Raw genomic sequence first — 25,473 nt, 5'->3', positions numbered from 1 at the left:
TGCTGGGTCAAGACCAAAGCAATGAGCACTAACAGAAAAGGAAAGTAATCAGATGTGAAACACAGAGAGCAGCACATGATGAGCAATATGTCAGGCTGCTACTGCACAATATATGTGCAGACCAGTCAGAAATGGGTATTACAAATGGAGCTGGAAAATGGTAATAGTTAAAAGCATGATCAAGTGCTTTTGATGGATGTCCCAGAAAAGAGAAAGTCTGTAACAACTTCAAAAAAAAAAACCAAAACACAACCCCCAAAACAACAACACCCCAAATAAAATGCACCTAGTGATCATTAAATCAACTTTTCAAGTGGATAAATATATTTGAAATAGTTGTACAGTTCACAGTGGCACAAAGTTCTCTGATTGCTTGAGTGCTTGAAAATATCTCATCAGTAAAAAAATACCAGAGCTGGGGGAGGAAAACCCTCTCTCTGAATTCTGTACATGGGCAAATGCACAGGTTTTGGCAGGCGTCAGGTCATTGGATCCATGGGAAACCAGCAGCATCACAGGACTTCAGATCACAAGTCAGGGGATGGAGGATAAGAAGAATAGTAAGGCCCATTTTCCTGCAATGAGAACAGAATCAGCAGTTAAACAAAAGTGCTCTCCAATACATCTGGGTGCAATGGATAATGACACAGAGGCAGAAATTAACCAGTACTCCTGGCTTCATCTTCCACATGTACAGTGATTGCCACAATTCACCCAGGAGAGTATTGTGCTTGTCATCAGGCAAAAAAATAGGCCTTGTTTTTGCCTCTGTTTTAAGCAAAAAGTGCAGGTTAAAGTCTTGCCATTAAGCCAAAGCTGTGATGCAAGGAAGACAGAAATGCCAGCATAGCCAGTCACTCAAGACAAAGTTGCTTATGCAGACACACAGCACTGGCTATTACTTCATACTTATCGAACATCCTATTGGAATGATTTGGCCAGAACAAGCCATACTCAATCCACCATTTGGTTAGCGACCTGGGATGGAGAAGGGAAGAGGAACAGGGACCAACACAAAGGCAAGGTGCCCTTCTACGGTTCCATTTTTTCCCCACTACTTTTTTTTATTCCGCCGCTCCCGGCCTCCTGCCCCAGCTTCCTGTGTGTTTGTTGATACATGGGACAGGGAAGATAAAACACAGTATTTCTTTTTGCAGTCAGTGTAAGGTATATAGCAGGTGTACAACATGAATTTTATCTTGTCCATGGGCTCTTAGTGTGTTTTGTTACAGTTCCTGGCTGAAAAGTGTAGTCTGCCTTTCATGCACAGGCTGCATTCGGAAAGGAGTATGTTTCTTAGCCAAGCCCTCTACTTGGACTGATGCAGAAAAAAAACCCAAGCAAACATTTTTCAGACAATTGTTACTCACAAAAGAACAACTAGACTCTCGAGGAACCCTCCCTTTCTTCTCCCCATTCTTAAGATGTGGAAGTCAGCTCCTTTAAAACTCTTATAGAGCAGAATGGGAGAAGCACAAAAACTACACCTACGAGCAAAAACTGACCCCACATTCAATCACTTACCCTGGCATCATACTCAAGGACGAAAGGGGGGAGATCAATCTGTTCTGGGGGTATGGCTGTGAACAACTGATGAAGGCTTTCCACATAGTGGATTTTGTCCTTTAGCCCTGAGACTGTAAAGGTTGTGAAAAACCATGTTGAGACCTGAAAATAAACCCCAACAAGCTATTAAGATGGTGCCATTTCAAAACCTTCAAGTTCAACATTATACTCCATCATTAAACAGGTTTGAGTTAAACTTGAAACACTAATATCATGGCAATAATACAACAATGTCAGGAACAACACACCACTGACTGCTGGCAGGCACTGTCTTGAGAGGTTTTGAGCTTGTGTTTTCTGACTCGACTCTCACTCCTCCCCAGCTTCCAGTTTAAGTTCCCTTTCTTCTGTACAAGAGTGACAGCTACTCTGCTATTTGTATTCCAAAAACCATCAGTATAGTGGCATGTTTTCGCTTCCTGTTTAGCCAGCTCAGAGTATGACCTATTTGACTATATCTGACAGAAGCATTTTTAATCCTTTGCCTTCAAGTTTTCACAGAAAAGGCAGCTCAAGGGAGAGAAAGACTTTCAGCTGTTCAAAGGTCCTATTGAAATCTCCTCTCTGCTTTGGGCTGGCTGAGTGTATCTTTCTGTTTTGCCACATTTCTTATCAAAGCCTTATCAATGTATTCTACAAGATTTTACTTTAAGTATTCACACTTCTGCCTCTTTTAGATGTAAATGGGACAATTAATTTTTGTTTTGCAAAGGCCAGTAAGACACCATGCATATGTCTACGATTTATTAAATTTTCCTGTTTAGGTTGACTGCACAAGCCTTTACTTTTCAACTCACCTTGTTCAAAATTAAGCACTATATTACTTTTTGTTTATTTCTTATGTAGCCTTTTCCTGGCAGACTGAATGGAAAGAAACAAAAAAAAAAAATGTTCTACAGGTCAACAAATGCTCATATTAGGGACCAATCACATGTTCCTGGGCAACCAGCCCTTGCTGACCCTGCTTGAGCAAAGGGGCTGGACCTGATGACCTTCAGAGATCCCTTCCAACCTTGACCATTCTTTGATTCTATTTGATAGTTGCATTTTGACCGCAGTAAGTTAACAAAAAAGAAGAAACACCAGAAGAAAAGCCTTGAGGAAAGCGGGACTTTCAAAGAAACTAAAACTTTAGGTCAATAAAATCGATCTGCCTGGATTCAACATTTAAAGAAAAAGTAGATGCCTAAGAACTGTCCTGGATTAACTATGCTGTCTCCTCAAAACAGCACATTGCCATGAGAAGGGAACAATGGAAAAGACAAAATGAGGTAAAGAACAGGACAAAACATTTAAGATTGGCTTATTAGTTTAAAGGCAGAATTAGAGATTTATGTTAGCAGAAAGCAGGGAGACTATTACCGGCATTCATTATTTACTATATTTTGCTAACAAGACCTCTTATGAGCAACACTGGACAACAGTTTAATGAGTGAAAATTACCCTCTCAATCCTATACCAAAGTAGCATGCATTCCAAGGTGTATTATGAATTATAATCATTAAACATAATTGCTATGATGCTTAATGTATATAAGCCTAATAGGGAATATTTTTGCAGCCATTGTGAAAAGTGATTTTTTAAATTTTTCTGCCCCCTCTCAGTGTGCAAGCCATTGCAGTTTGTCACATCATACCCAGTAATGCAGAAAAAAAAGGGAGTGGGACAAAAATTGTTCTAGAATTTTTCTATTATCTCCATTCTCAATAATCACAGGTTATAGAAACAACAAGAGCACCCATTTCCTTATCAGTAAGAGGACCCAAAACATTAAATGAAACCAAATCCCTGTTAATGCACTGAAAGCAGATTAAGTTATGCCACAGCAGTCCAAAAAAGGTTGAAAGTCTAGTCATCTGTTGAAGTTTTCATTTTTTTTCTTGTCCTACAGTACTGAATCTGAATAAAGGGCTATCGGAATCACGCTGCCAAGTCAGAAAACCACAGGGTTAAAGTCTCAGATGTCTTTCCCTCAAAAAAACAGCACAACACAGATAAAGTGTCACCAATCTCTAATTGGGTCATAACCCAAAGAGAAACTTACTAAAATCTGGGAAATTTTATTGCAGTTTGAAGGATATTGTGTAGAAAAAGCCATAAGTGATCTGCAAAAACCTTTATATTGGCATGTGATCTTCAGAAACCGCTTTTATGACTGCTACAGAAAAACAAGACAAAAACTGTTCATGATAAAGATTATGGTGATTATGAACATCTAATTTGAGTATTCAGATATATTTCAGTTTTGAAACATTCTTGATTTACAAGTAAGTTACTAAATTTATCAGAACACAATTTCTCTGGGTGCAGTGTTTCAGATCCAGCCACTGACAATTCACTCAGAACACACCAAGCTCTATGATGCTTTGTTTGGAGAACTCTCAGGAGAGGAAAGCAAGGAGGATATACACAAAAAATCCCCCAAAGCCCTTTATTTATATACCAGCAGCAGAAATACACTTACATGAAGGTGTACAAAGGAATTTGTGATAGCACTTCAAGGGGATCTTAATCTAAGTCCTGGTGGCAAAGACTTCACACTGCAAGAGTTGCTGCCAGCCTAAATAATTGCTATATGCCTATGATGCAATTTCATAAGCTACATTTCAGCAGCATAACAGAAGAACCAAGTTCTTCACAGGTAACAAGAATGCTCACACCGAAGCATGAATAAAAGCAGGGTTAGCGTACAAAAACAGATTGTGCAATGGCACACCCTGCTTCAGTTACTCTGTCTTCTAGGATAACTGCTGAACCCTCCTCCCTGCATTCTGAAAGTAAAGTGTTGTAGATAGGCAATTATCTTCAGAATACACATAATTTAAAAGTTCCACATCTAGAAACCAAACAAAGAACCATCATTGGCACAATGAAGCACCTTCAGAACTATGCTTGTTTTCTAGGGATGCACTGTGTATCCAAAAGGCACGCCAAAAAGCCTCTTGATCCCTTTTAGCCCAGAAATAAGCAAGATGACTATCACATGGCAAATGTTCACTATGCCAGGATTCAATACTGCGGTAAAATGGACCTTTTACAACAGAGATTTAAGAATTAGATATAAGTATAAGGGTGATGGGTTTGGGAAGCTGCATGAATACAGAAGCCTTCCTTCCACATTTGGGACATGGGGTATTTTCCACTATTTCTATGGAAGAAAGTCAGTGCTCCAAGTAGGAAGATTAACGTGCCAAAGGTTTTTTTTAAGATATTGCCTCCAGCTGTGCGGCTACAATAGGATACAAACCAATTTGATTTCCACCCAGTTAGAGGACTCCATGTCTCTCACTCTCTCTGCTTCCTTTCAACTATCTGCTTGCTCCATAGATCTGTCAAGTTCCACTGCAGTTCCCAAAGGGACAGAGAACATGGCAATGGACATGTGAACATGAATTCTCATCCTCCAACTGCAAAAAACCACCCCACTTCTCAAGCAAATAGAAATGCATGGGAAGAGAGGAGGGGAATAAAGTGCTGCTGTGAACCTAAAGCACTAGTGCTTCCTAGCTTGAGCTTTTCCACTCAGCTTAGTGGCCTTAGTCATGTTCTACATCAGCTCCTACATTTTCAGGAGCATCAGAGCTGGAAGATCTAAATTTTAGCACTCAGATCTCAGATCTGTACCCTGAAGGAATAATTAATATCCAGGCAGAAACTGGGAGGTACACTGTTGGGAAGCCTCAGCCTCATCTACATAAAAACAAGGAAGCTCTAAGTCTCATGGTGTCCCAGCTGTGCACATGCAAAGAAAGGACTCTCTGGAAATTTAGCAAAGAAATTCCTGCTGAACGTGTGCAAACAGATGTTTTTCCAGGCATATAATTTTCTCAAATTTGATCAATGTCAGCAAAAAGCAGAATAAACACAGAGGTTAATCTGATGTGAATGTGGAGGATCACAGTTCTGTTTCAATAGGACAAACAAAAATTTTAGGAAGGGCTGCTGCTGCCACTTAGTTCATCTGGAGTACTCGTACTGCTGCAGCACGAGTAGCGTCCAAGTACAGAAGGGAGCGAGCTCCATCTTCTGTTGCCACACATGGATCATACCCAAGGATAATATCTTACTGCTTGATGAGTTCAGTTTTTCGTCTCCTAAAAGCTTAACAGGATTTTTCTGCACACCATGGCACAAGGGCATTCTTCCCATCTTTCTTTGCTACTACACTCTATAATCCTGATTAACCTAATTGCTGCTCGACACAGTGCCCTCTGCCCTTACTGGACCAGCTCTCATGTGATCTGCAGCACGCACACAATACCTTTTGTGGGGAGAGGAAAAAGGTGAAACATCCAGGAAATGAACTTCACAAAAAATAATTCCAGGAGATTTTGGTCGTGGTTTGTCACCCTGCCAACCAGGAAGCAGGAAAAAGGACAAAACCCTTATCTTTTAAAGAAACAAGATACAAAGCTTCCACCTCTCTCTGTTAAGAGCACACACAGAACAAGACACCGACAACTGCGCTGCAGTGGGGTTCAGCTTATCACTGAGGTTGGAAGACTACAGGTAGATCAAAGATGGGAATGAATTTCAGGTTCTGACTCTGGATCCAGAAGATACTGCCTAATTTTGGAAGTCTTTTGTATGCCTCCATGTTCTTCATACTACAGTCTTACATACTACTCCACCAATACCCAAAATATACTTTTCTTTTATACTATTTATCTCACCTTTGAGCGAAATGTTGGGTGGACAAAATACAGTGCCTTTAAGTTCCTCTTGTACCTGGTTTAGAAAAAGAAAAAAATTCTTTAGAAGTTACTTCTAATTAAGCTGACCTACACAATTCAGCTGTCAAAACATACATCATTTTGCTTAAGTGCTTGTGATGTAATTTTACAAAGTTGGATCTAATACAAGGGCAGATATTAGAAAAGTAAATGTAAAGAAAAAAAAGCAGAATTATTATTTTTCAGGTAAAGACATAATAGCCTGCAGCCTTTTCTGTTCGCAGTGAAAATTACAGACAAATTATTACTGGCAATATTACCCACACGTCTTCCCTCACAACTACCAACATCCTTTCAACAATGCCAGGCTCCAAAAGCTCTATTTCCAGATATATACAAACAACACACACAGTATGTCCCTCTAACAGCTCCAGAAAGGAGACTGCAGAGGACAAAACTTCCAGGTTTGATAGATGTTTCTGAGAAGGAAATAAAACATATCTTCCTTCCTCTTGCCTTTGTTATTTATTTAGGTCTTTGTTCCAGCTCTCACAAATAAATGGGAAAGCAGATACAAGGAATGACAAACATTTGCACAGCACAGAGGATGACCAGAAGGGGTTCTTTTCCTATTGACACTCACTTGACATCAACAACATCATAGAGTTTCTTCAAGAAATTAGAGTCTAGTTGATTGTAATCATTTGTGAGTGTATGAAAGTACACCAGGACGTATTCCTTCACTGCAATGTGATCCATGACATGGATAAAATACAGAAGAGCCTGAGACAGAAAGAAATTAGATTTATATTTGCAAGTAACTCTTTAACAGTAGCATTACATCTTAATATGCTTCCTCTAATTCATTCACAAATCAGGAATCATGAGGCTGGGTGACATGTTTGAACAAAAAAAGCCAGGTGAACACTCCAAGTCTTCAACTTGACTATAATAATTCAGGTGTTTTTTTGTTGTTGGGTTTTTTCTGGTTGGTTGGTTGTTTTTTTGGTCTAGCTGAAGTCACAGGTGGAGAAGAATTCTTGCCATTTCCATGACAAACTAATTTGACTAGTTACATCTCACCCATGTCTTGGCAGCTATAGACACTAGTCAAGTCTCTTTCTTCTGGAGAAGACAGATGAGTCCACATTAGGTCAATTTTTCTACAAAAAGTCCAGTTCCTCCTTGAAAAAAGCCACCCCAACACACACACAGTTTTCTAAGGGAGTACATTTTTATCTGCCTACAAAAACAGTTTCCAAGTCTTCCAGAGATAATGTTTCTAGTATTGACACTAAATTACCCTTTCTAATCAGACTGTCACACCCTGAAACATTCGTATTCAACCCACACAACTCTAGTTTTACAAAGACTTACCTTTTCCATGTCTATCAATGTTACGGGGATATTCCTTCCAACCACCACCATCACTGTGCGGCCATAGTTATCCACACCTACAAAAGAAAGAAAAATATGCCTCTAAACTTCTCTCTGTCAAGCCAGGTTTTGGAATTGGTCCCTTTCAAACGAGGTAGATCAAGCCACAGCTCAGAATTTTTACAATGTATGTGGTTCCCATCTTAATAACAGAGGAAATATGCTTAGAGTTACTACTCTCACTATACCAATAGCTATTCTGAACCAAAAGAGAAGGGTGCATTGCATTCTAAACTTAAGTCTTAAGGGCAGCATTTTTACATTTCCCATGTAGTTCACATTTACCTAAATCTCAAGCAATAACATGGTTTTTATTTAAAAAAAAAATGCTTCACTTCTATCACCAAAGCAAACTTCTTCCTAGAAATCTAGCTCTGAAATCTAATGCACAGACTGCTGGAGCACACCTTATGGATGATGTGCAGCCCACGGAGCCTTGTTTAAGGCAAACACAAGAATTTAAAGTTGCAGCTTCTGAGTAGAAGGTATCACACAGCAAAGAGATCAAGGAAAGTATCTGGACTTTCAGGTGGCCAAAGATAGCAGCCAAAGTGCTGAACAGACATTCTCTGCAGAAATACAGTGATGCTTCTGAGAGCCTGACTACTTGCCTATTTCTTCCTGCCATCGTGCAAAGCAGCAATAAGCCACTGGGACTATGGCAAATTTTGATGTCTGAGTATGATGCTACCTAAAGAGCAAAAGTCAATTGAAGATGACAGGTTCCCCATCTCCACTTCTCAGGCTGCAAGAACGTATTATCTTCCACAGAAGTCTCCATTGGGTTGTTGGTTCTGTCCTTAATCTCCCCACCTACTGAACTCAAGGCTGCAAGATCTGCTGCCCATGGTACTTGGCCATTAGCACTAGGACTCAGAGACTAGAGCAACACGTACCTAACCTGAGGGAAGCAAAGCAAGTCAGTTGATTCAGGAAAGCTGCATTAACTGTTGCTTTGGTAACTGCTTATTCTCTGCACTGATCATCTGAAAGCAACATTCATTTATTTGTAACAAAAAGGTGGAGATAGTTCTTCTTTTGGTCTGAATTACCTCATACAGAGCACCTTTATCTAACACTATTTATTTACATCTAAAGTTACAGATTATTCAGGATATGCATGTATCCTCAGATTTTTAAAGCAGAGCAGTTTTGGAATTTACTATGTGGTCTTTCAAGCCAATCAAGAGAAAATTCCTGGTTTACTGCAGAGGTGCTGCCTAGTTCTTGGCCAGGCTTCTAGCTTAATAACATGATGTATTATATACTCAAGTCCAAAGAAAATATTAGATCTTTATTTTATATTTTTACTTTAAGACAATGCACATCAGTCATCAGTATGCTGAACTTACCTGTCTGGTACAAGGCTTTAAGAGAAGCAATATCAGAGAGGTCTTCAGCTCTTGCCTGACACAACCAGCGATTATAACTAGAAAGTTAAAAACATCTGGTCAGATCTGATTCCCCTGTTTGGATTAGCATTAGAAGCCCAAAGACGTATATGGGAAGGGAAAGACAAAACAAGCTCTTCCTGACTAAGCCCTCTCTCTAATATTGTGGTTTTCTGACCTATGGAGTAACTATCAAGTGAATCAAAAAAAGAGATTCAGTGCCTTAATTACATATCTAGTGATTTTCACTGGGGCAATGAACACACGCCAACTGGTAACTATAGTGGTATTGCATTTGGGCTAAAAACATCTGATTTTTTTCTCATTTATAATAAATACCTCAGTGGCAATGTTTAAAAAAATAGAGGAAGAAAGAGACCTCCTTCACAAAGTCTAGAAGTCAAACACAGATATGTAGCAACCAGTGTCACATATGGCTTTTTTTATTTCTCCTGTGAATGGTGAACAACTCAGTGCCTCATCTGACAAAACAAGCCAAGCATCATGCCTCAAGAGGACTCCAGCATGGAACAGGCTTCTAATAAAGTGATCATGCACATTAGGGTTAACAGAGGGTGGAAAAAAAAGAAAACCAAACCATCTCAGCTTTCATTTGTTTATCGTTCTGTTTTGAAAGATGGAGGAAAAATGTTTTGCTGTCTGCCCAGAGCCTCAGGAGCAAGTGAGCAGTTTTGAAAGCAGACAACCCCACTACAAAAAGTGGTGACAGAACAGTGACATCTTGTGGCAAAGAAATAAGCAGGCTGGTCAGATGCACTGGGCATGCTAGTGGGTTCCATCACTGGCTTCCCTTTTTTCTCCTACTGCCCCCTCCTTTCAGGCCAAAGAGGCTACCACAGCCATCCATGGTGACATCAGTTTTTAGCTGTATTTCCTTGCCAGAATATTAGGTTTTACAGGTAACAAAATCATCATCAGGGCCAGTCCTCTAAACAGCTATCTAACCTGAAACATTCACACAGAGAAGGAAATTCTCACTTCCTCTGATGCTGTTTTTGCAGCGCTGCCTCTGACAACTGTCCTTGAAGGATGAGGCGTCTCTGTTTGTCAACATCTCCCTCCATGCGGGCAAAAGCATGGGAACCAATGAAAGACAAATCTGCCTCCAGACCCTCTTCATCTGAAGCATCTGCAATAGAAGCAAAGGTGTGTAAAATGTTCAAGCTGTGTACAAGACAGCAATGCTGATGATTAACTGCTATATATCTCAGCAAGCTGGCCCAGTTTCTTACTACAAACTAACACAAAAAAACACCATGTACCATGATGTGGCTCTGAGATCTTACCAGTAGCACTGACAGATTATAGCATGTGATTGATAACTATGGACTCCCTTAAAATACTGGTTTGCTTGGAAACTAACTGGGCAAGTCCTAGTCATCAGCTTGTAACAAAGGGATAATGGTTCACTCCCTCAGAGGATAAGGTCTGGAGAAAGAGACTTGGGCTTTACAGTTGTCCTGCTTGTCATGGGGGGGGAAATAAATATGCAGAAGTATAGATGCTGCAGCTTTACCCAGTTTAGAAGCTGTACTGTAGAACAGGCTCACTTAATTTTATATCATTGGCGCTGCTTGAACAGATGCTGTAGACCTGGCGGTAAACTGGGTTTAGATATTTTTTATAGTATTCACACTAATCGGCCACAGCTGCAAATACCACTCTAACTAGCAGTTTGGATTCGGGGGTGGGAGGGTGGTGTGCGGAGAAGATTGGATCAGTAGGCTTAGGTACATCAGGTATCAAACTGACCAGGAAAATTAAGTTGTCTGTATCCTCTATGCATACGTAGCCTTATCCCAACTGGCCATGCAAATGAAGAACACTTGTGAAATCCATTCAAAATTATCTGCTTTCAATAGTTTAAGGCTTCATCTGAAGAAGTGTAAAACTTTCATAGCACTGCTCAAAAAATATGGCAGAACATGCCAGCTATGCCCATTTATATAGGAAATTGTTTTGCAATACATATCTCACCTCCTCCATCCTGATATCTAAGCAACCTCTTTACAAACAGACTTCTTCCACTGAGCATTAACAGCCATTTTGCAAACACTGGTCTCTGTGTTGGTCTAGTTCCTCTGTCTTTTAAATAGTTTCTGCTAGTTTTCATTGAGCATTTACTAGTTTAACACACGTGCTGTATCAACAGAATTTTATAATTGGAGACATCTACTAATATATAAGCAACATTTGGCTAATATGTAAGCTGGACCATTAACAATGATGGTCTTTTTCAGTTACAGGGCTGCACAAGATTCTGCAAAAAACCTGCGAAGTTCCTAATCACCTTGGAAGAAACTTTGCAAAGGGTAAGAACTATCCCACCTCTCCCCGTAAAGAATGAAAGAGACAGAATAACAGCTCTACCACATCCTCTAACCACACCACTCCACACAATAAGGCAGAAAGCAGAAGTTACTGCTGTGGAACACATGAAGCTAATGAGGCAGCTTGATAACTCTCTTCATCAGATCCTGCCTTGGGTGAGGTGAGAAGACATCTCTGCCTCTCATGTGCCTTTTCTGTTTTCCCATTGACTTTCACACAGAGATATTTATTCCAAGGTTCAGTTAAAAAACTCACCATCTGGAACACCTGGCTTTTCAGTAATCCTGATCTGCCGCTCTGGTACTACAGGCTCCCCTTCTGCATTGCCAATATCTGCAGGGAGGTAAGGCAAGGATTGTATCTCTTCTTCCAACGATCTTGGAAAATACAGAGGCATCAACTTCTGGTAAGTGGCCTACAAATAAGAAAAATGCGTGAAGATCTATCACGCATCCTTGCTCTTCAGTTAAGTAACACCTGCCTTTATAGCAGGGACCTTCTCAGAGGTTTGGAGGCAAAGTATCACTTCCCTCAATAGCTTATTTTGGGCTGCTACCTGGCAACAAAGGCAGATAACCTTGACCAAGGTTAATTTTTTTGGTCATACTGGCAAATGACCTTGAGAGGATCCTGCTTTAACCTGCACGAGCTCAGGCAGATTGCAGATACTTTAGCTTTGTAATGAAGTTACAATATACATAGATGACAGAGTTCAGTGAATGCTGCTTACATTAAAATGCACCACTGCACATATCATCTTTAGTGATCTGACTCAGAAAAAAGAGAAAGCAAAAACCAAGAGAAATCCTCCCCACCTGGAGGAAAACAGTGAAAAATCTCTACTGCACATTGTAATACTTCATGTGTTCTCTCCAACTGATTAACTATTTTAGAACCATCACCAAATTGTTATTTTTCTTATCCGGATGCCACAGAACCTGATGACAGTGTGGGTGTTCCACACAGGAACTGCCATTAGCAAGTCCAATACACAAGCAAAGTCAATATTCAAACTGCTACCGTCTGTCTGGACAAAAAGATCATTAAATGTCAAGCCAGCAAGCAATGTTTAAGATGTTCACAGGTGACCTGTGGGCATGCTAGACTGGCCTTTTTAAAAAACAAGGGAAGCAGCATTGTGTAAGGAGGAAATCTCATATGAGGAATTTGCCTTCTGGCTGGCAGATACCATCCAGCACAACTCCATGCTACAAGGTCTGTATCAACTCCTGTTTGTGGCTCAGGAACATGGAAGTCAGAAGTGGAAAGACTCTGAACATGCCCATAGTGACTGCTAAGAGCATAAACAGTTCTGGGAAAGATGCTATGCTGGTCGGAGACAGACACTGTGGAACAAAAAGTCTGTGCAAACCAGGATGATCTGAAGGGGAAATCTAAATCCAATTCTACAATGTGGGAGTTAACACTGCTCCAGAGAGGACCGTGCATGTCCATGAATTTTGGTGGTATGAACATCAGGGAGATACCTCTTCAAGCTCAGAGACTGCAAACACCACCTTCTCCAGAGTCTCTCCATGAATCTCCAGGAACCTTCTAACTGTGCCTGCAAGGAAGAAGATTAAATGTAGTTAGCAAAACAGGAGGAGAAATTTACACATGACTACAAGTGAGGAAATCAATGGAGTACAGAACAGAAAGAGAAATCTCTCTCTCCTCATACAAAATTGCTCCACAGGTTGTACACAACTGTGATTAAGTGGTAGTTTAATGCACCAAATGGGTTGTACATATTGGAAGTTCCATCTCCCTTCTCTCCTGCTTCTTACTCTAGAGATGCATAAAAAATGGGAAAAAGCCTCTGTGATTTTTAGCTTAATACCAGTTTGTGGAATATGATCCTAAGGACCTGCAAAAAAATCAAGCCAAATCCTTCTATCACGGCTCTGTGCCAACTGCCGAAACCAGATGTTCCTAGAACAAGTCATGGTGCCCTCAGTTATCAGGGAAGCAAGATGATAAGCAAGCCATAGCAGAGGCTGGTACAAGGCAGAGTCAGCTGCACAAAACCTCAGGGGTCAGCTATGCCAAAGGACATAAAAATGATATTTGGAAAATGATGAGATAATTTCTCTATTACATTTTTTTCACTCCCCCAAAGCTTCAGCATAATCCAGGAACACATACAAGTTCCTAGCTGAGAAGAAAAAATGTTTTGCAACCAAGCTTCCAGTCAGACATGTCCTGGTACAGACGCAATAATCATGACACAGCAGGATTTTCTAGTGCTTGAGTTGCAATAATCATGACACATCAGGTTTTTCAAGTGCTTTCCTGTCAGACTGTAAAGATAGAGTGTCCAAACAAATAAAGATTGGTCTAGCAGTATTCATCAAGTGGCATCTAGACCTACAGAGACAAGAAAAGATAAAGGAAGGAAGTCTACTCTACAAAGACTACATTAGTGTTAGTTCTTCAAGAAACAGCAGTTCAGAGGACAAAAAAAACCAAGAGCTACTAATATTTTCAAGTACTTCTGTACAGAAATTTGTGTAGTTGAGTTGACCAGCAACACTGCTTTACAGGACAAATACAGGTTTGCAGTTCCACAGCAGTTTCCTGAACCTACATAAGCAGACGTTTTCATTTGTTTCACTGAACAGGCAGATAGCAGAGAAAACAACAGAAAAATCTCTTCGTCTGTTGCCAGCACCTCTGCTAAGCGGAGGGTAAGAAAGATTTCTCCAGTCAGCTTGCACAGCAAGACGAAAACCCACTCTTTCCACTTGCAACAACTTTCCTATTGTGCAGGAGTACCATGCAGGAAGATCCAGGGACTGGGTGCTGGTGGTGGAAAGCAGACAGGAGCAGGCAAATAGAAGTGAAAAAGTCAAAAGAGAAAAGGGAAAAGTAAGAACCAGGCAGGTATAGAACATTCTCTGAGAACTTTTCTCTTGTTTAAATATTTTCAGCCTAGGAACTTTTCTGATTTGTTTTTAGTAACCTTCATCTTTTCCTTTAATATAGTTTCCTCTTGAACCCAAATGAGTTTGCAAACTTTTAGCATCTACAATGCTTTTTGGTAAGAAGTTCCAGATAATGAATTGTGCATGCATAAAAACCATTTCCCCTTGTTTGTTCTGAAGCTGGTTCATAGTAGCATTGTTTGAAGGTTCTTTCTTTGGAAGACAGTGAATAGCTGATTCCTAATCACCATTTTCATGCCACTCATGAGTTTACAGACATTTATCACACTCCCTTCAAGTTCAGTGTATTCCAGTCTGAAGAATATTTTAGCTTACTTAGTTATTTCTTGTCTTTCCCTATTCTTGTTGACTTCCTCAGCTTGCAGGGAAGTTGGACTAGATGACCTTTAAAGGCCCCTTCCAACCCAAACTATTCTGTGATTCTACTATTATATTCTTTTAGAATGCGCAGCTTTAAGGTGTGGATGACAAGGCATAGCATTCTTCATTTTGTTGTGTCTTACTTAGCTTGCTGTTTTGAATTCCAGTGAGCTGTTTTCATGGAACTGTAATATTATAATATCAAGATTTTTCTCCCTAGGATTAGCCCATCATTTTGCATGTGAAGGCAGAAGCACATAGGGGTGGGTCAGTGGGGGAAGAATATAACTTCATATTTTGATAAGCTGATGACACTAAAACAGCAGATTAAATTCACTCGGTTGTTTGAGGTCCATTTACAACTATTCACAGCAAGGCCTCATCTTCGCTAGTCTGAATAATTTTCTACTACCAGCAACATCTTTTCCAGGTTATTAGTGAATATATTGAAAACTTCAAGTTCCAGCACAGTTTCCCATGGATCTTACTGATTACCTTTCAACAGAGAAAGCATCATTTGTTTTTATCCTCCATTTCCTGATCAATCATGGAAAGTCTTGCCTTTTTACAGCCTCTGATAAACTATAGCCCCCTAAAAAAAAAAAAGTTTCCCCATATCAACAGCAGTCTGTCAGAGGTAAGGGATATGGCAGAATACGGCCATCCAGTTTACATCACTTTCCAAGAAACTTACGCAGTGCTATGTGGGTTGCATCTTCCAAGGGGTAGCATCTTTTCAGAGTGTTAATGACACAAAATCCTATGGAGCACATCGCCTGTTCCCTGAAATCCAGAAAGAGAAAGACAAATGAATAGAATGTCAGATGAGAAGAAATGTCTGTCAGTACAGTAGATAACACCAGTTCTCTTTTTCCTGCCTCTATGGAGCAGCAACCCTCTTCTGAGTTTTTGCAGAAGGATTCTTTCCTGGCAAGAGGCTTACATACCACCACTAAGCAAATAAGAATGATTCCATACCATTTCCTCTCATGGTTGTTCTCAGATTTCTCCTTCTACCTGAGCTACATTGTTCCTGCAACTTCTCATATCCTGAATGAAGTTCTTCCTTCAAGTTCCCTGCAATCCTTTCCAAAATACTTTCCTTCATGTATAAGACTGTCAGTGAGGAGAAGGAGGGGAAAAGAAGGTACTCTCTATTGCAAACATTCTCCAGTTCCTCCACCTGACCTATCACTTATCATAGAATAGTTTGGGTTGGAAGGGACCTTCAAAAGGTCATCTAGTCCAGCCCCCTGCAATGAGCAGGGACATCTTCAACTAGATCAGGTTGCTCAGAGCCCTGTCCAGCCTGGCCTTGAATGTCTCCAGGGATGGGGATCTACCACCGCTCTGGGCAACCTCTGCCAGTGTTTCACCACCCTCATTGTCAAAAATGTCTTCCTTCTATGTAGTCTAAATCTTCCCTCTTTTAGTTTAAAACCACTACCTCTCATCCTATTGTTACAGGTCCTGCTAAAAATTTGGTCTCCATCTTTCTTATAAGCCCCCTGAAAGGCCATGATAAGATTTCCCCGAAGCCTTCTCTTTTCCAGCCTAAACAGCCCCAACTATCTCAGCCAGCCTTCATAAGAAAGGTGTTCCAGCTCTTTGATCATCTTCCTGGCCCTCCTCTGGACCTGCTACAACAGATCCATCTCCTGTTGGAGACCCCAGAGCTGGACACAGGACTCCAGGTGGGGGTCTTACCAGAGCAGAGGGGCAGAATCACCTCCCTCGACCTGCTAGACACTTGTTAGAGGTTGGACACAGACCAAGGTGGCTTACTTAGTCCTAGCTATGATGAGACAATCATTGGCACGGAGTGATACATACTTTAAGATCAGTAAGATGCTTCAGGCAGAGCGCCACATTTTTGGAAGAATAAAGCAAAAGTGTTGCCAACAGTCGTCAGATGTGAGCAAGCAGAGAGCTGGTAGACAATTTGACAAGCATCAAAAATTACTCTAGAGAACAGCCTGATTAAAAGGTACTTGAAATTCAGTAAGCAGAATTATTAGAATTTTTAAATTGTTTTTCAAATGTTTCAATCCAGATCTCACTTTGCTTGTTAACTTCCACGGCAGAACAGAACTGGCACATACTAGAAACCTTAGTTGTAATCTTGATTATGAAACAGTCACTATTGAACTGTAATGCACAGTCCAGACTTGGAAGAATTTAAGTATATTTTGACATTGCTCTTGTTCAGGTATTTTTTGTGACTGCTACCATTACAATAGCCATCACATAAGAAGAACAGAACACAGGAAAGAACAGTGAAAAATAGAAAGCATAAAGAAAAAAACCTGTTAGCTAAGGGGAAGTAGAAAATACCACAGATGTCACAAGAAAAAGTACAAACCCATCTGCAGCAACTGTGGATTGAGAAATAACCTTCCACCCTGACTCAGAATTTTAGATAGCTGTTGTACAAAAGCAGAGGAGCCAAACGTATGAAGCAACAGAGCAGACAGATCTGCCTGCGGAGTGGTCCATGTGGCTGCAGATGCACAAAGTTGCTGCTTGAGCAACGTCATTTGAAGTATTTCACAGCATGGAGCCCAATTCAATTGTCAATGCTGCTTCTCCTCAGAGTAACTGAATGCAGCACAGCTCTAGCTACACTTTTGCAGGTCCTGAACCAGCTCAGATCTCTCTGCACATTTTATCTGCACCACAACACAGATAACAACAGGCAAGAAGTATACCATTAAACCACTAACATTCTTGTACTTAACCAAATCCAGTATGTGTGAGAAGATATTCACAGTCATTTGACCTTTCTGCAGACCCAACTATTTAAGAACAGAGGTGCTATGGATGGCAAACCCTCACATAAGCTGTTGTGTGCTTACTTTGCAAGCTGCAGAACATTGCGGTAACAGCTGTATAGAGAACTCTCTGCAGCTGTGCGATACCGGCTCTTGTATTTGGGTCCCACTGTGTGAATGATGAAACGTGCAGCCAAATTAAATCCTTTGGTGAGTTTAGCCTCGCCTGTCCTGCACCCTGAAAAAAATTAACATAAGAATAAATGCCAATGTCATGATAAGTAAATTAAAAGTGTTCAATCCCTCAACTTCCTCTAGAGTCAGACAATTCCACTTCATATATAGAAATCAGTGGTTTAGACATAGAATGCTATCCTTAATATTTTATGTCATAACAGCTGCTTAGTATCACCTACTTAGATTGTGGAGGTGAGACCTGTGCTCATTCCACTCTATTTAAAAACTACACATACAAGGACAAACCAGAAGTTGCTAGAAATGCTGTCTTTGTTGTCATGCTTACTAGGCTACATACAGAGCAAAAGGGAGAAATGATTTAACAGCATGCAGAGAACCGATGCACAGATTTGCTACACAACCAGCAACAAAAAGTCCTTCTGAATTTAACAACTTACCTTGGGGGCATGGCTTTTTTGATAAAGGACTACAAGTCTCCTTAATTAAACCCACCAGCTGTTGGCAAAGCTGTTAAAAATGAAAAGGTCAAGCACTTGTTCCATCTCTGCTCCCAGAACAAGGTAGCTTGCTCTGTTTTGCAAGTTTCCCCATGCCCACGAGGCAAGAGTATGATTCTCATGGAGATCATACTTACTTGACAGAATAGGTGCCTTGTCTGAAGGCAAGGAAGTTCAAACAACACATTTAATTGTTCCATTCACAGCACTCTCCAGTTATATACTCCAGGATCATTTACAGCATGCTAGCGTACATCTCTTTATCTTCTTTTGGTTTTGACTACTCTTTGGCTATCCCCTGCAAGTTAATCATACTTAATTTCTCTAACTTTTTGCAAGGGAAATCAATTTGTCAGAAGGCTTGATGACATTCATAGACTCCTCTATTCCCTTCAGTTTGTCAGTACATTTCTGATAATGAAACAGCTACTGTGTCTGAAGTCTGTTTTTTTTTTCCAGAATCTGGAAAGGCATCTGGAAGAAAAGTCTGCTAACTCTTCTCTTCTTCATCCAAATCTAGTCCACTCCAGTTCTGGACAACTGAAGAAGCACTTCTAATCTTTCGCTTTCACCGCCCTCAAAGACAAGCATTTTCCACCTCCTTTCTTCTGCTTGTACACCTGAACTTCAGCTTTCTGATCAGTCTGAAAACTAATAATTTCACTGGATTAACTTTCAACCTGATTGTACAGGTTGCTAGTTCCCACCAAAAGGAATGAGACGTGAACAAGAGGCTGTGACCACCATTCCGGCAGCAGCACTGCAGCAGCTTGGCTTAAGTCAATCAGGAAGCTGCCCACTGAACAGAAGCATTCACCTCTCCCACTCCACTCTGTTCTTGTGGTGCTCAGGCAGGCTTGAGCATATGAAAGCATATTTTATGGCAAGAGACATTCTACATTGAGAATCATTCTTCCTCAAAACTTTAATCGTATCTTTTTAATGGCAGCAACCTGTTGCCTTTAAGCCAACATCTCACAAACTTTTTGATTCTATAAATTATTGTTAGCTTCCATGGACCTCCACCTTGTTTCTTCTGGGTAAATCAGAAGGAATATAACAGCATACTAAAACTAAGCACACTCTTCTGAATTACTGTATACCATCCTCTAAGACACCTCAGCTCAAGACAGTAACTAAATAAGGACAATATCAAAAGAGTAGAAGATAAAACTGAAACACTTAATATATCAGATACCAAGTTACTATTCTTTCTCCATGGTCCATCCAAGTCACACAACTTAAAAGGAACAAGTAAAGGCTTGTAGGAAAAACTATGAAGTACGTTTGACTGAGGTATAGCTGTAAATTCATTAGGGACACTCATAAATTCAGACAACCAGATGTGGTATCAGTAATCTCTAACTACACTTAGTACTTCCCAATGCCTTCTGCCTGGAGATCTCTACAAAACTTCTAAAACTAAACCAAACAGCAAGTATTATTCTTATTTGAGGATACAGGGTGAGGTGAGCTAGTAGAGTGAGATGCACAAGATCAAGGTCTGTGGCAAAGCTGGGAACAAAGTCAAGATCTTTTATTTTTTAACTGATGAGATTTCAAACATTAGAACAGCTTCCCTCCAGGTTTAAAATTCAAAGTCTGCAACAAATATGTGTTGATAAGACACTTCATTTGGAAGCCTGGACCCTGGGCTGTAGTATTTCTGTGTTAATCAAAACTACACACTGTTTCCAGGAACACACAAGTTAACTGAACCTTAGTGAAAGTACAAGCCTTTGAAAGGTCAGCACATCACATGCTTTAAGATCATGATTTTTCTTGGAGTCTATGAAGTATAAATATATATCGAGCAGTAGAACTAAAACAGGAGAGAACTAACTGAAAATCACCACTGCACCCATTTTACAGCTTTAGAGCAAAGACCGTACATTTTCACTTTTTCCCCTCAAGACCATTATCCTACAAAAAAGTTGAAGGTTAGATGGGAAAGAACACAAAAAGGAGGCAGGTGAAAACAGCATCATAAACTTAATTTCTTAACGAAGCTCCCTTTCATTTCTGCTACCGTGACAAACACATTAAGGGTGCACGAAACCCAAAGCTGTAACCCAGCCTCTTTCCTTGCCAATGCAACATGCCAGTAGAATATCACAGAACTGGTTTCTGAGAAAACCTCTTGTCACAAGATCCAAAGGAAAATGTCATGTATGGTGCTCATGAGCCTGCAGAATGCATTACTGAGAGAAGACATCAGCATCATCACAGGGTACAGGATGCAAAACTACATAAAACTCAGCATGGTAAAATGGAATTTATGAAGCTAAGCCCAGATTTCACAAATAACTCCATACAGAACTGACAGTTCTCAAATTTTAAGGACTCCTTGAAAGGTCATCCCTTTCATCACGCTTCGCATTGTACACAAGAAACCCAAGTTTATTTTCGAAGAGTTCTGGTATACATAGCAGGGTCCTCATTATCCTGTAATATCTGCTGTATTTTAACAGTTGCTTTCACTCAAAGGGCACACGCTGACTTTTCTTCTCCTATGAAACAGTTACTCTTTCTGCTGTTTTACTTTGAAGTTACTCACAGAAAGCAAGCTGAATCAGGAAAATATGATTTTGTAAAAACAGGAGATGTCTATTCAATTGTAATTTAAGCTACTGAGTGTATATATTAGAAATACTATGGTGCTTCTGTTTGTTACTACACAATAAGATAGATCTGTTACCCAAGAGAGGGAACAGTACTACTCAGGGATGAGTTGAGTCTCAAAATTCAGCTCAGTATGATAGTTACTAGAAATGTGAATTCTTAACTGCAAATTATATCCAAGGTCATGCAGAAGTCTGATAACTATAAACTCTTTGTTCCTCACACACAAAACGAGAAAACTCTTCTTTTCATAGGCACTGGGCATTCAACAGGCATGGGAACAATGCTGAGCATGTGTGAATGTCATTATCAGCCATAAACTCTGCTAAGGTAAAAGAAACCTCATCCATTTCCAGACTAGCCTTCCATTAGGGATGGTCCTGTAACGTCAACGTGGTGTGCAGAAGTGGCAACTGAACCAAACAACTGAAGAAGACACTAAGACTTTGAGACATGCAGTGTTTTATCACTCCATCTATCACTGCCCTAGTTACCTGAAAGACTGTCTATGTCTATTAACAGCCTGAAAAAGGATACACAAAGTGTATGTTGGAACCCACTTAATTACTGCAATGGTGAACGTCAGTGCCCCTCTTCCACAGTGTGTACACACTGAACAGGATAAGAGTAAACTCTGAAGAAGTACAAGACTGGTCCCAGCTCTGATAAGCTAACTACTCTAAGTGGCTTCAGATAACAATAGGAATAATCATATCACAAAACAAGGGCTCAGCAACTCTAATATCTGCCACAGATTTTCAGTTATATGTAATTCGAATAGTATTTTCGTCATTTATTTTGCATTAATATCAGATGGGGGCGGTGGGGAGTGGAAAAGCTATACCTTGAGTAGAGCCTATGCCCAAATCCTAGTGGTTTGTACTACATAAGGACAGCAGTTTTCAACAAGATAAAAAAACATTTCCCGTCACTTACCTTTGAGCTTCTGGAGTTCATCCCTCAGGTCAGGCCCAGCATGCATGAATATACTTTCAGACACAGGATTCTTATCAGTGAGAGACTCATTACTGGTATTTACTATGGCTGTGCAGTTCAATAATGCTACATCTCCTTTCCTAAGAAAATAAGGAAAGAGCTTATTGCAGGCTAAAATGTAAAATTAAGCAGGATATTCTCAAATAAGGGCTGACAAGCAAAGAAATGCCAAGTTAAAGGAAAAGCATTAATAGTACTCCAGTGCTCACGTAGTGTAGCATACCCTGACATGCTCACCATGCAGAATCATCCTTTGCAATCTGTCCTTATCAGTTAGAGGCAAACACCACACAATTTCCTTAAAAACTGCCAGCCTCAACAGTAACTTAGCGATGTATGCAGAAAAGACAGTGTTGTAGTTTTACGTATAGCAGTTTAAGTAGCAGAACATGTGACACAGTGCGCTTAACTAATGGAGTGTAATGTATTAAAAAAATTGATTCTCCTTTGGAGATAAGAGGACAGTCCTTGCGGTATTTTACTTTTAGAACTTTAACAATTTTTTCAATGTACTTTCTTTGGTCTGCATACACACTATCCAGGGCATCTTACTGCTGCTGCTGCTCTTCCTCAGACCACTGAGGATCTAGAGTGACTCTGCAGCTAGACAAGTTTTCATTGCTTTTGTTCTGAAATTGTGAACCAGTAATTCAACCACATTCATTCTGCTGTTCGAGGATCAGACATGCAGAAGATAAACAAAGCAGAGATACACAAGAGACAATGGAGTGAGTAGCAGAACTCTGACCTGCTTTTTGTCACAGCAGCAGCCATTAGAGATTTTGGGATCCAAGAGCATAGGAAGGGAAATAAAGATTCCCACATACCAGGAGAGATCCAAATAACAGTTGAAATTGCACCCATTTATTACACCTAAGTTTAAGTCACAAGAGATTTTTAACATTTTACTTCTCTCTTTCTTTACTTAATCAGGTTCAGCAAATCCATTAACAGTCCTATTTCCTGCATGTATGAACCAAAAGGAGGTTCAGGCTGATCCCTGAATCTGTGTTCCCGAGAAAACTTTCTCTCTTCATACTGATTAATAAAGAGTTTCTTATCTAGAGAGCAGGTTTGAGTGTCTGACTTACAGGAGAGAAAAACTGATTAAGTAAGTTCACCTCACAGCACATTGCACTTTATCAATAGATTTTGGTAGAAAACCATCAAGATAGAACACAGAATGAAAGGAGAAAAGGGAAAAAAAAAATATAAACCAAAGCAAGCCACAAGAACCACATGAAAAAAAAATACTGATCTAAAACAGAAAAGTGAAAGCAGAACAAAGCCAGTAAAGAAAGAACAAAGCTAGTAGACAGGAAGTATATTTTTTAAAAAATTAAAGAATTGTATCAAAATGCCTGATTAGGTTTTGATCTTAAGCGTACATGACAGCAGGAAGTACAGCAGCAGTCTGCTGCATCAAGGAATGACTACGAGCATGAAATTTATAACCTCTATAGGAGCAAATATATATAACCTCTATATGGAGCAAATCTCAGACCTGCAGATTTACAATGAACAAAACATTATTTTCTTCCCAGATGTGTATATTCGATTCAAGAAAAGAAGGCCTGAAAGGTTTATTCTATAGCAGTGATTGCGACAGAAGGCAGTCAGATCCCACAGTAAATGGAGAGATGATGACAAACACACCAGAGTCATATGGAACTTACCATAAGATTATTTTCGCATTGATGTCTTTCCTGTATGGAAAAGGTGATCTAATGTCAACTTGAGCTTTTTGAACAGGATTTTGGTGAGAGTCCAGCTGCTTAGCCTCATAGGCATCAGTCCAGCTTGGAAGACTGTCAACATCCACAAACTGGGAAGGAGCACCCAAGGGATCCATGGAAAGGAAACAATGACTCCTCTCCTCTGTTAACTTGTCACACTCCAATTCTCACTGGAGTTTTCCAGGTGCTTTGAAGGAAAAAAATCAAATCAGGTCACCAGCTGCTCACTTATAGTAGCTGTCACAGAGCCAAACCTTTCACAATGCTGCAATGCAATTACAGCAAGCAGAAAACAGAAAAAATAAATTCACAACTCAAACACTCTCTGTTTTGCTATCTGTGTGCAAAAAAGGAATGTAAATACGTGCAGTAAGACAAACCTTTTCCAATAGTGTAAGACGAAAATACCTTCTCTATTAAATTGGTCCAACTGGCTTGTGATCTTGCATTTTGAAAATGCTGAACACAAATCCCCAAGTATAAAAAAGAGTTTGGTTTTCTTGAAAACTATTATTTACCAAAACAAAAAGCAAATTTGTAGCTGGGTAAGTATAATTTATTCCTTCAGAGATTTCGGTCTAGTGCTGGCTCATACTTGAAAACAAAACCACAAAACAAACCAAACAACAAGAAGAAGAAAATACCCTCCCCTCCAAATCACAACAGCAAAAACCCTAAGCAGAAAAATACCCCTTACAAACAAACCAATGAAAACATGCTCCCTCCCCCCACACTGTGCAACCCTTGCAGTTCAGCAAATTTTGAAGCACCACAAATACGACTTACATTGCTTAATTCTTACAGCCGTGCACGCAGGCACAAAACTCCTTCATTCAAAAAGGTTTTGCAAGAAAGATCAAAGATGTAAATCTGAACACTGCCCATTGAACTTGCAGACTAAACTCTGCCATTGGACTCATTTTTTTTTTTTTTAAGGCTGAGATAATACTGATTGCTAGAGACAGACTCAAACTCCCCAAAACGTACGTTTCAATTGCCAGCAGGTAACACTTCACCCACTGCATTTTCACTTTAACTGCGAAACCACACTAGTGAATTAAGCCAGCACAAATGCACTCACATGGGTAGCTTCAGTTAGTCACATACATGCCTACTATTTAGCTTTTCTCAAAGGCTAATAATCTATAAGTTTTGAAAAGATAATATCTGCAAGTGATAATTTGGAAACATGAATGAAAAAATATATTCATTAACTACCAGAAAAAAAAACACCACCAACAAATAAACTTGAACTAAGGGGTAATAAAGGCCAACACTAGGTCAAAGATGGCCATAAGAGCAACTAAATAAGAATTTTGCCACGAAGGGCTGGAAGAAAGGCCATGAATGACAAAGTAAGAGCAGTTAGACCGGCGTCAGCCAAAACCTCATCTACAGCAGTGTGTTCCCTGTGGTGAACAGCCAAAAACAGGGGTCCAAGCAGGAGGTCAAGTGGCAGGAGAACAGGGGTGCACACGAGCTCCTCTGGACACCCCACCCGACCTGCGGCAGCGGCGGCCCCTCGGGGATGCGGGTCTCGGAACGGAGCGCTGTCAGCGGGACTCCAGGCGTCCAGACCTCCCCGGAGGGGGTGTCCTGCCCCTGCCCAGAAGGAGGCCGCTGTCTCCGCCTCTCACAACCCACCACCCGCACCCGTGCTGCCGGCAGCCCGCACCGCCGCGGAGTCCCCTCCCGCCCCAACAGGCACCTCCCAGCGCGGAACTGCCGCCACCCACAGCAACTCACGGGCAGGCCGCGCCGCCGCCAGCCCCGCCCGGCCCAAGGGTCTCAGCCGGCGCCGCTTTAGCGACATCACCCAGAAAAGCGGAGCGGCCACCGGGCACTTCCGTTTCCGGGAGTAGCCCCGCCCTCATCCCGCCCTCCCGTTGCCCGGCCCCGGGCCGCCCAGCCGCCGGCTTCATTACCTCA

At 40.6% G+C, this 25,473-nt stretch overlaps 1 protein-coding gene across 4 annotated transcripts; it reads right to left on the bottom strand.

The window, feature by feature from the left end:
* Positions 1-301: 301 nt before the first annotated feature.
* On the bottom strand, positions 302-25,399 carry GDAP2 (ganglioside induced differentiation associated protein 2). 4 transcript variants are annotated; one of them, XM_082055419.1, is made up of 14 exons: positions 25,291-25,399; positions 23,485-23,731; positions 21,749-21,888; positions 17,580-17,733; positions 15,419-15,507; positions 12,907-12,983; positions 11,675-11,834; positions 10,067-10,217; positions 9,029-9,105; positions 7,617-7,693; positions 6,883-7,022; positions 6,240-6,294; positions 1,525-1,668; positions 302-575 (listed from the first exon to the last, which is right to left on the bottom strand). In XM_082055419.1, exons 2-14 carry the CDS (start codon positions 23,658-23,660, stop codon positions 528-530), a joined length of 1,488 nt encoding a protein of 495 aa, XP_081911545.1. In that variant the 5' UTR covers positions 23,661-23,731; positions 25,291-25,399; the 3' UTR covers positions 302-527. The 4 variants fall into 4 exon arrangements, with proteins under 4 accessions (XP_081911545.1, XP_081911547.1, XP_081911546.1 ...); XM_082055421.1 differs by lacking the exon at positions 25,291-25,399 and adding an exon at positions 25,048-25,226; XM_082055420.1 differs by lacking the exon at positions 25,291-25,399 and adding an exon at positions 24,331-24,349.
* Between the last annotated feature and the right edge of the window lie 74 nt (positions 25,400-25,473).

The sequence above is a fragment of the Streptopelia decaocto genome, assembly GCF_964273445.1.
Source record: "Streptopelia decaocto genome assembly, chromosome: 1".
Classification (NCBI taxonomy): domain Eukaryota; kingdom Metazoa; phylum Chordata; class Aves; order Columbiformes; family Columbidae; genus Streptopelia; species Streptopelia decaocto.
The sequence above is the reverse complement of the archived record's forward strand: the minus strand, read 5'-3'. Positions and strand labels throughout refer to the sequence as shown.

What these genes read in the sequence shown, in the direction of transcription:
- GDAP2 (XM_082055419.1), bottom strand. Translation starts at nt 23,660, where the DNA reads ATGGATCCCTTGGGTGCTCCTTCCCAGTTTGTGGATGTTGACAGTCTT. An exon ending in AATGCGAAAATAATCTTATG is followed by an intron (nt 21,889 to 23,484) that starts GTAAGTTCCATA and finishes TTATTTTCTTAG; the next exon opens with GAAAGGAGATGTAGCATTAT. An exon ending in ACCCAACATTTCGCTCAAAG is followed by an intron (nt 1,669 to 6,239) that starts GTGAGATAAATA and finishes GTTTATTTTCAG; the next exon opens with GTCTCAACATGGTTTTTCAC.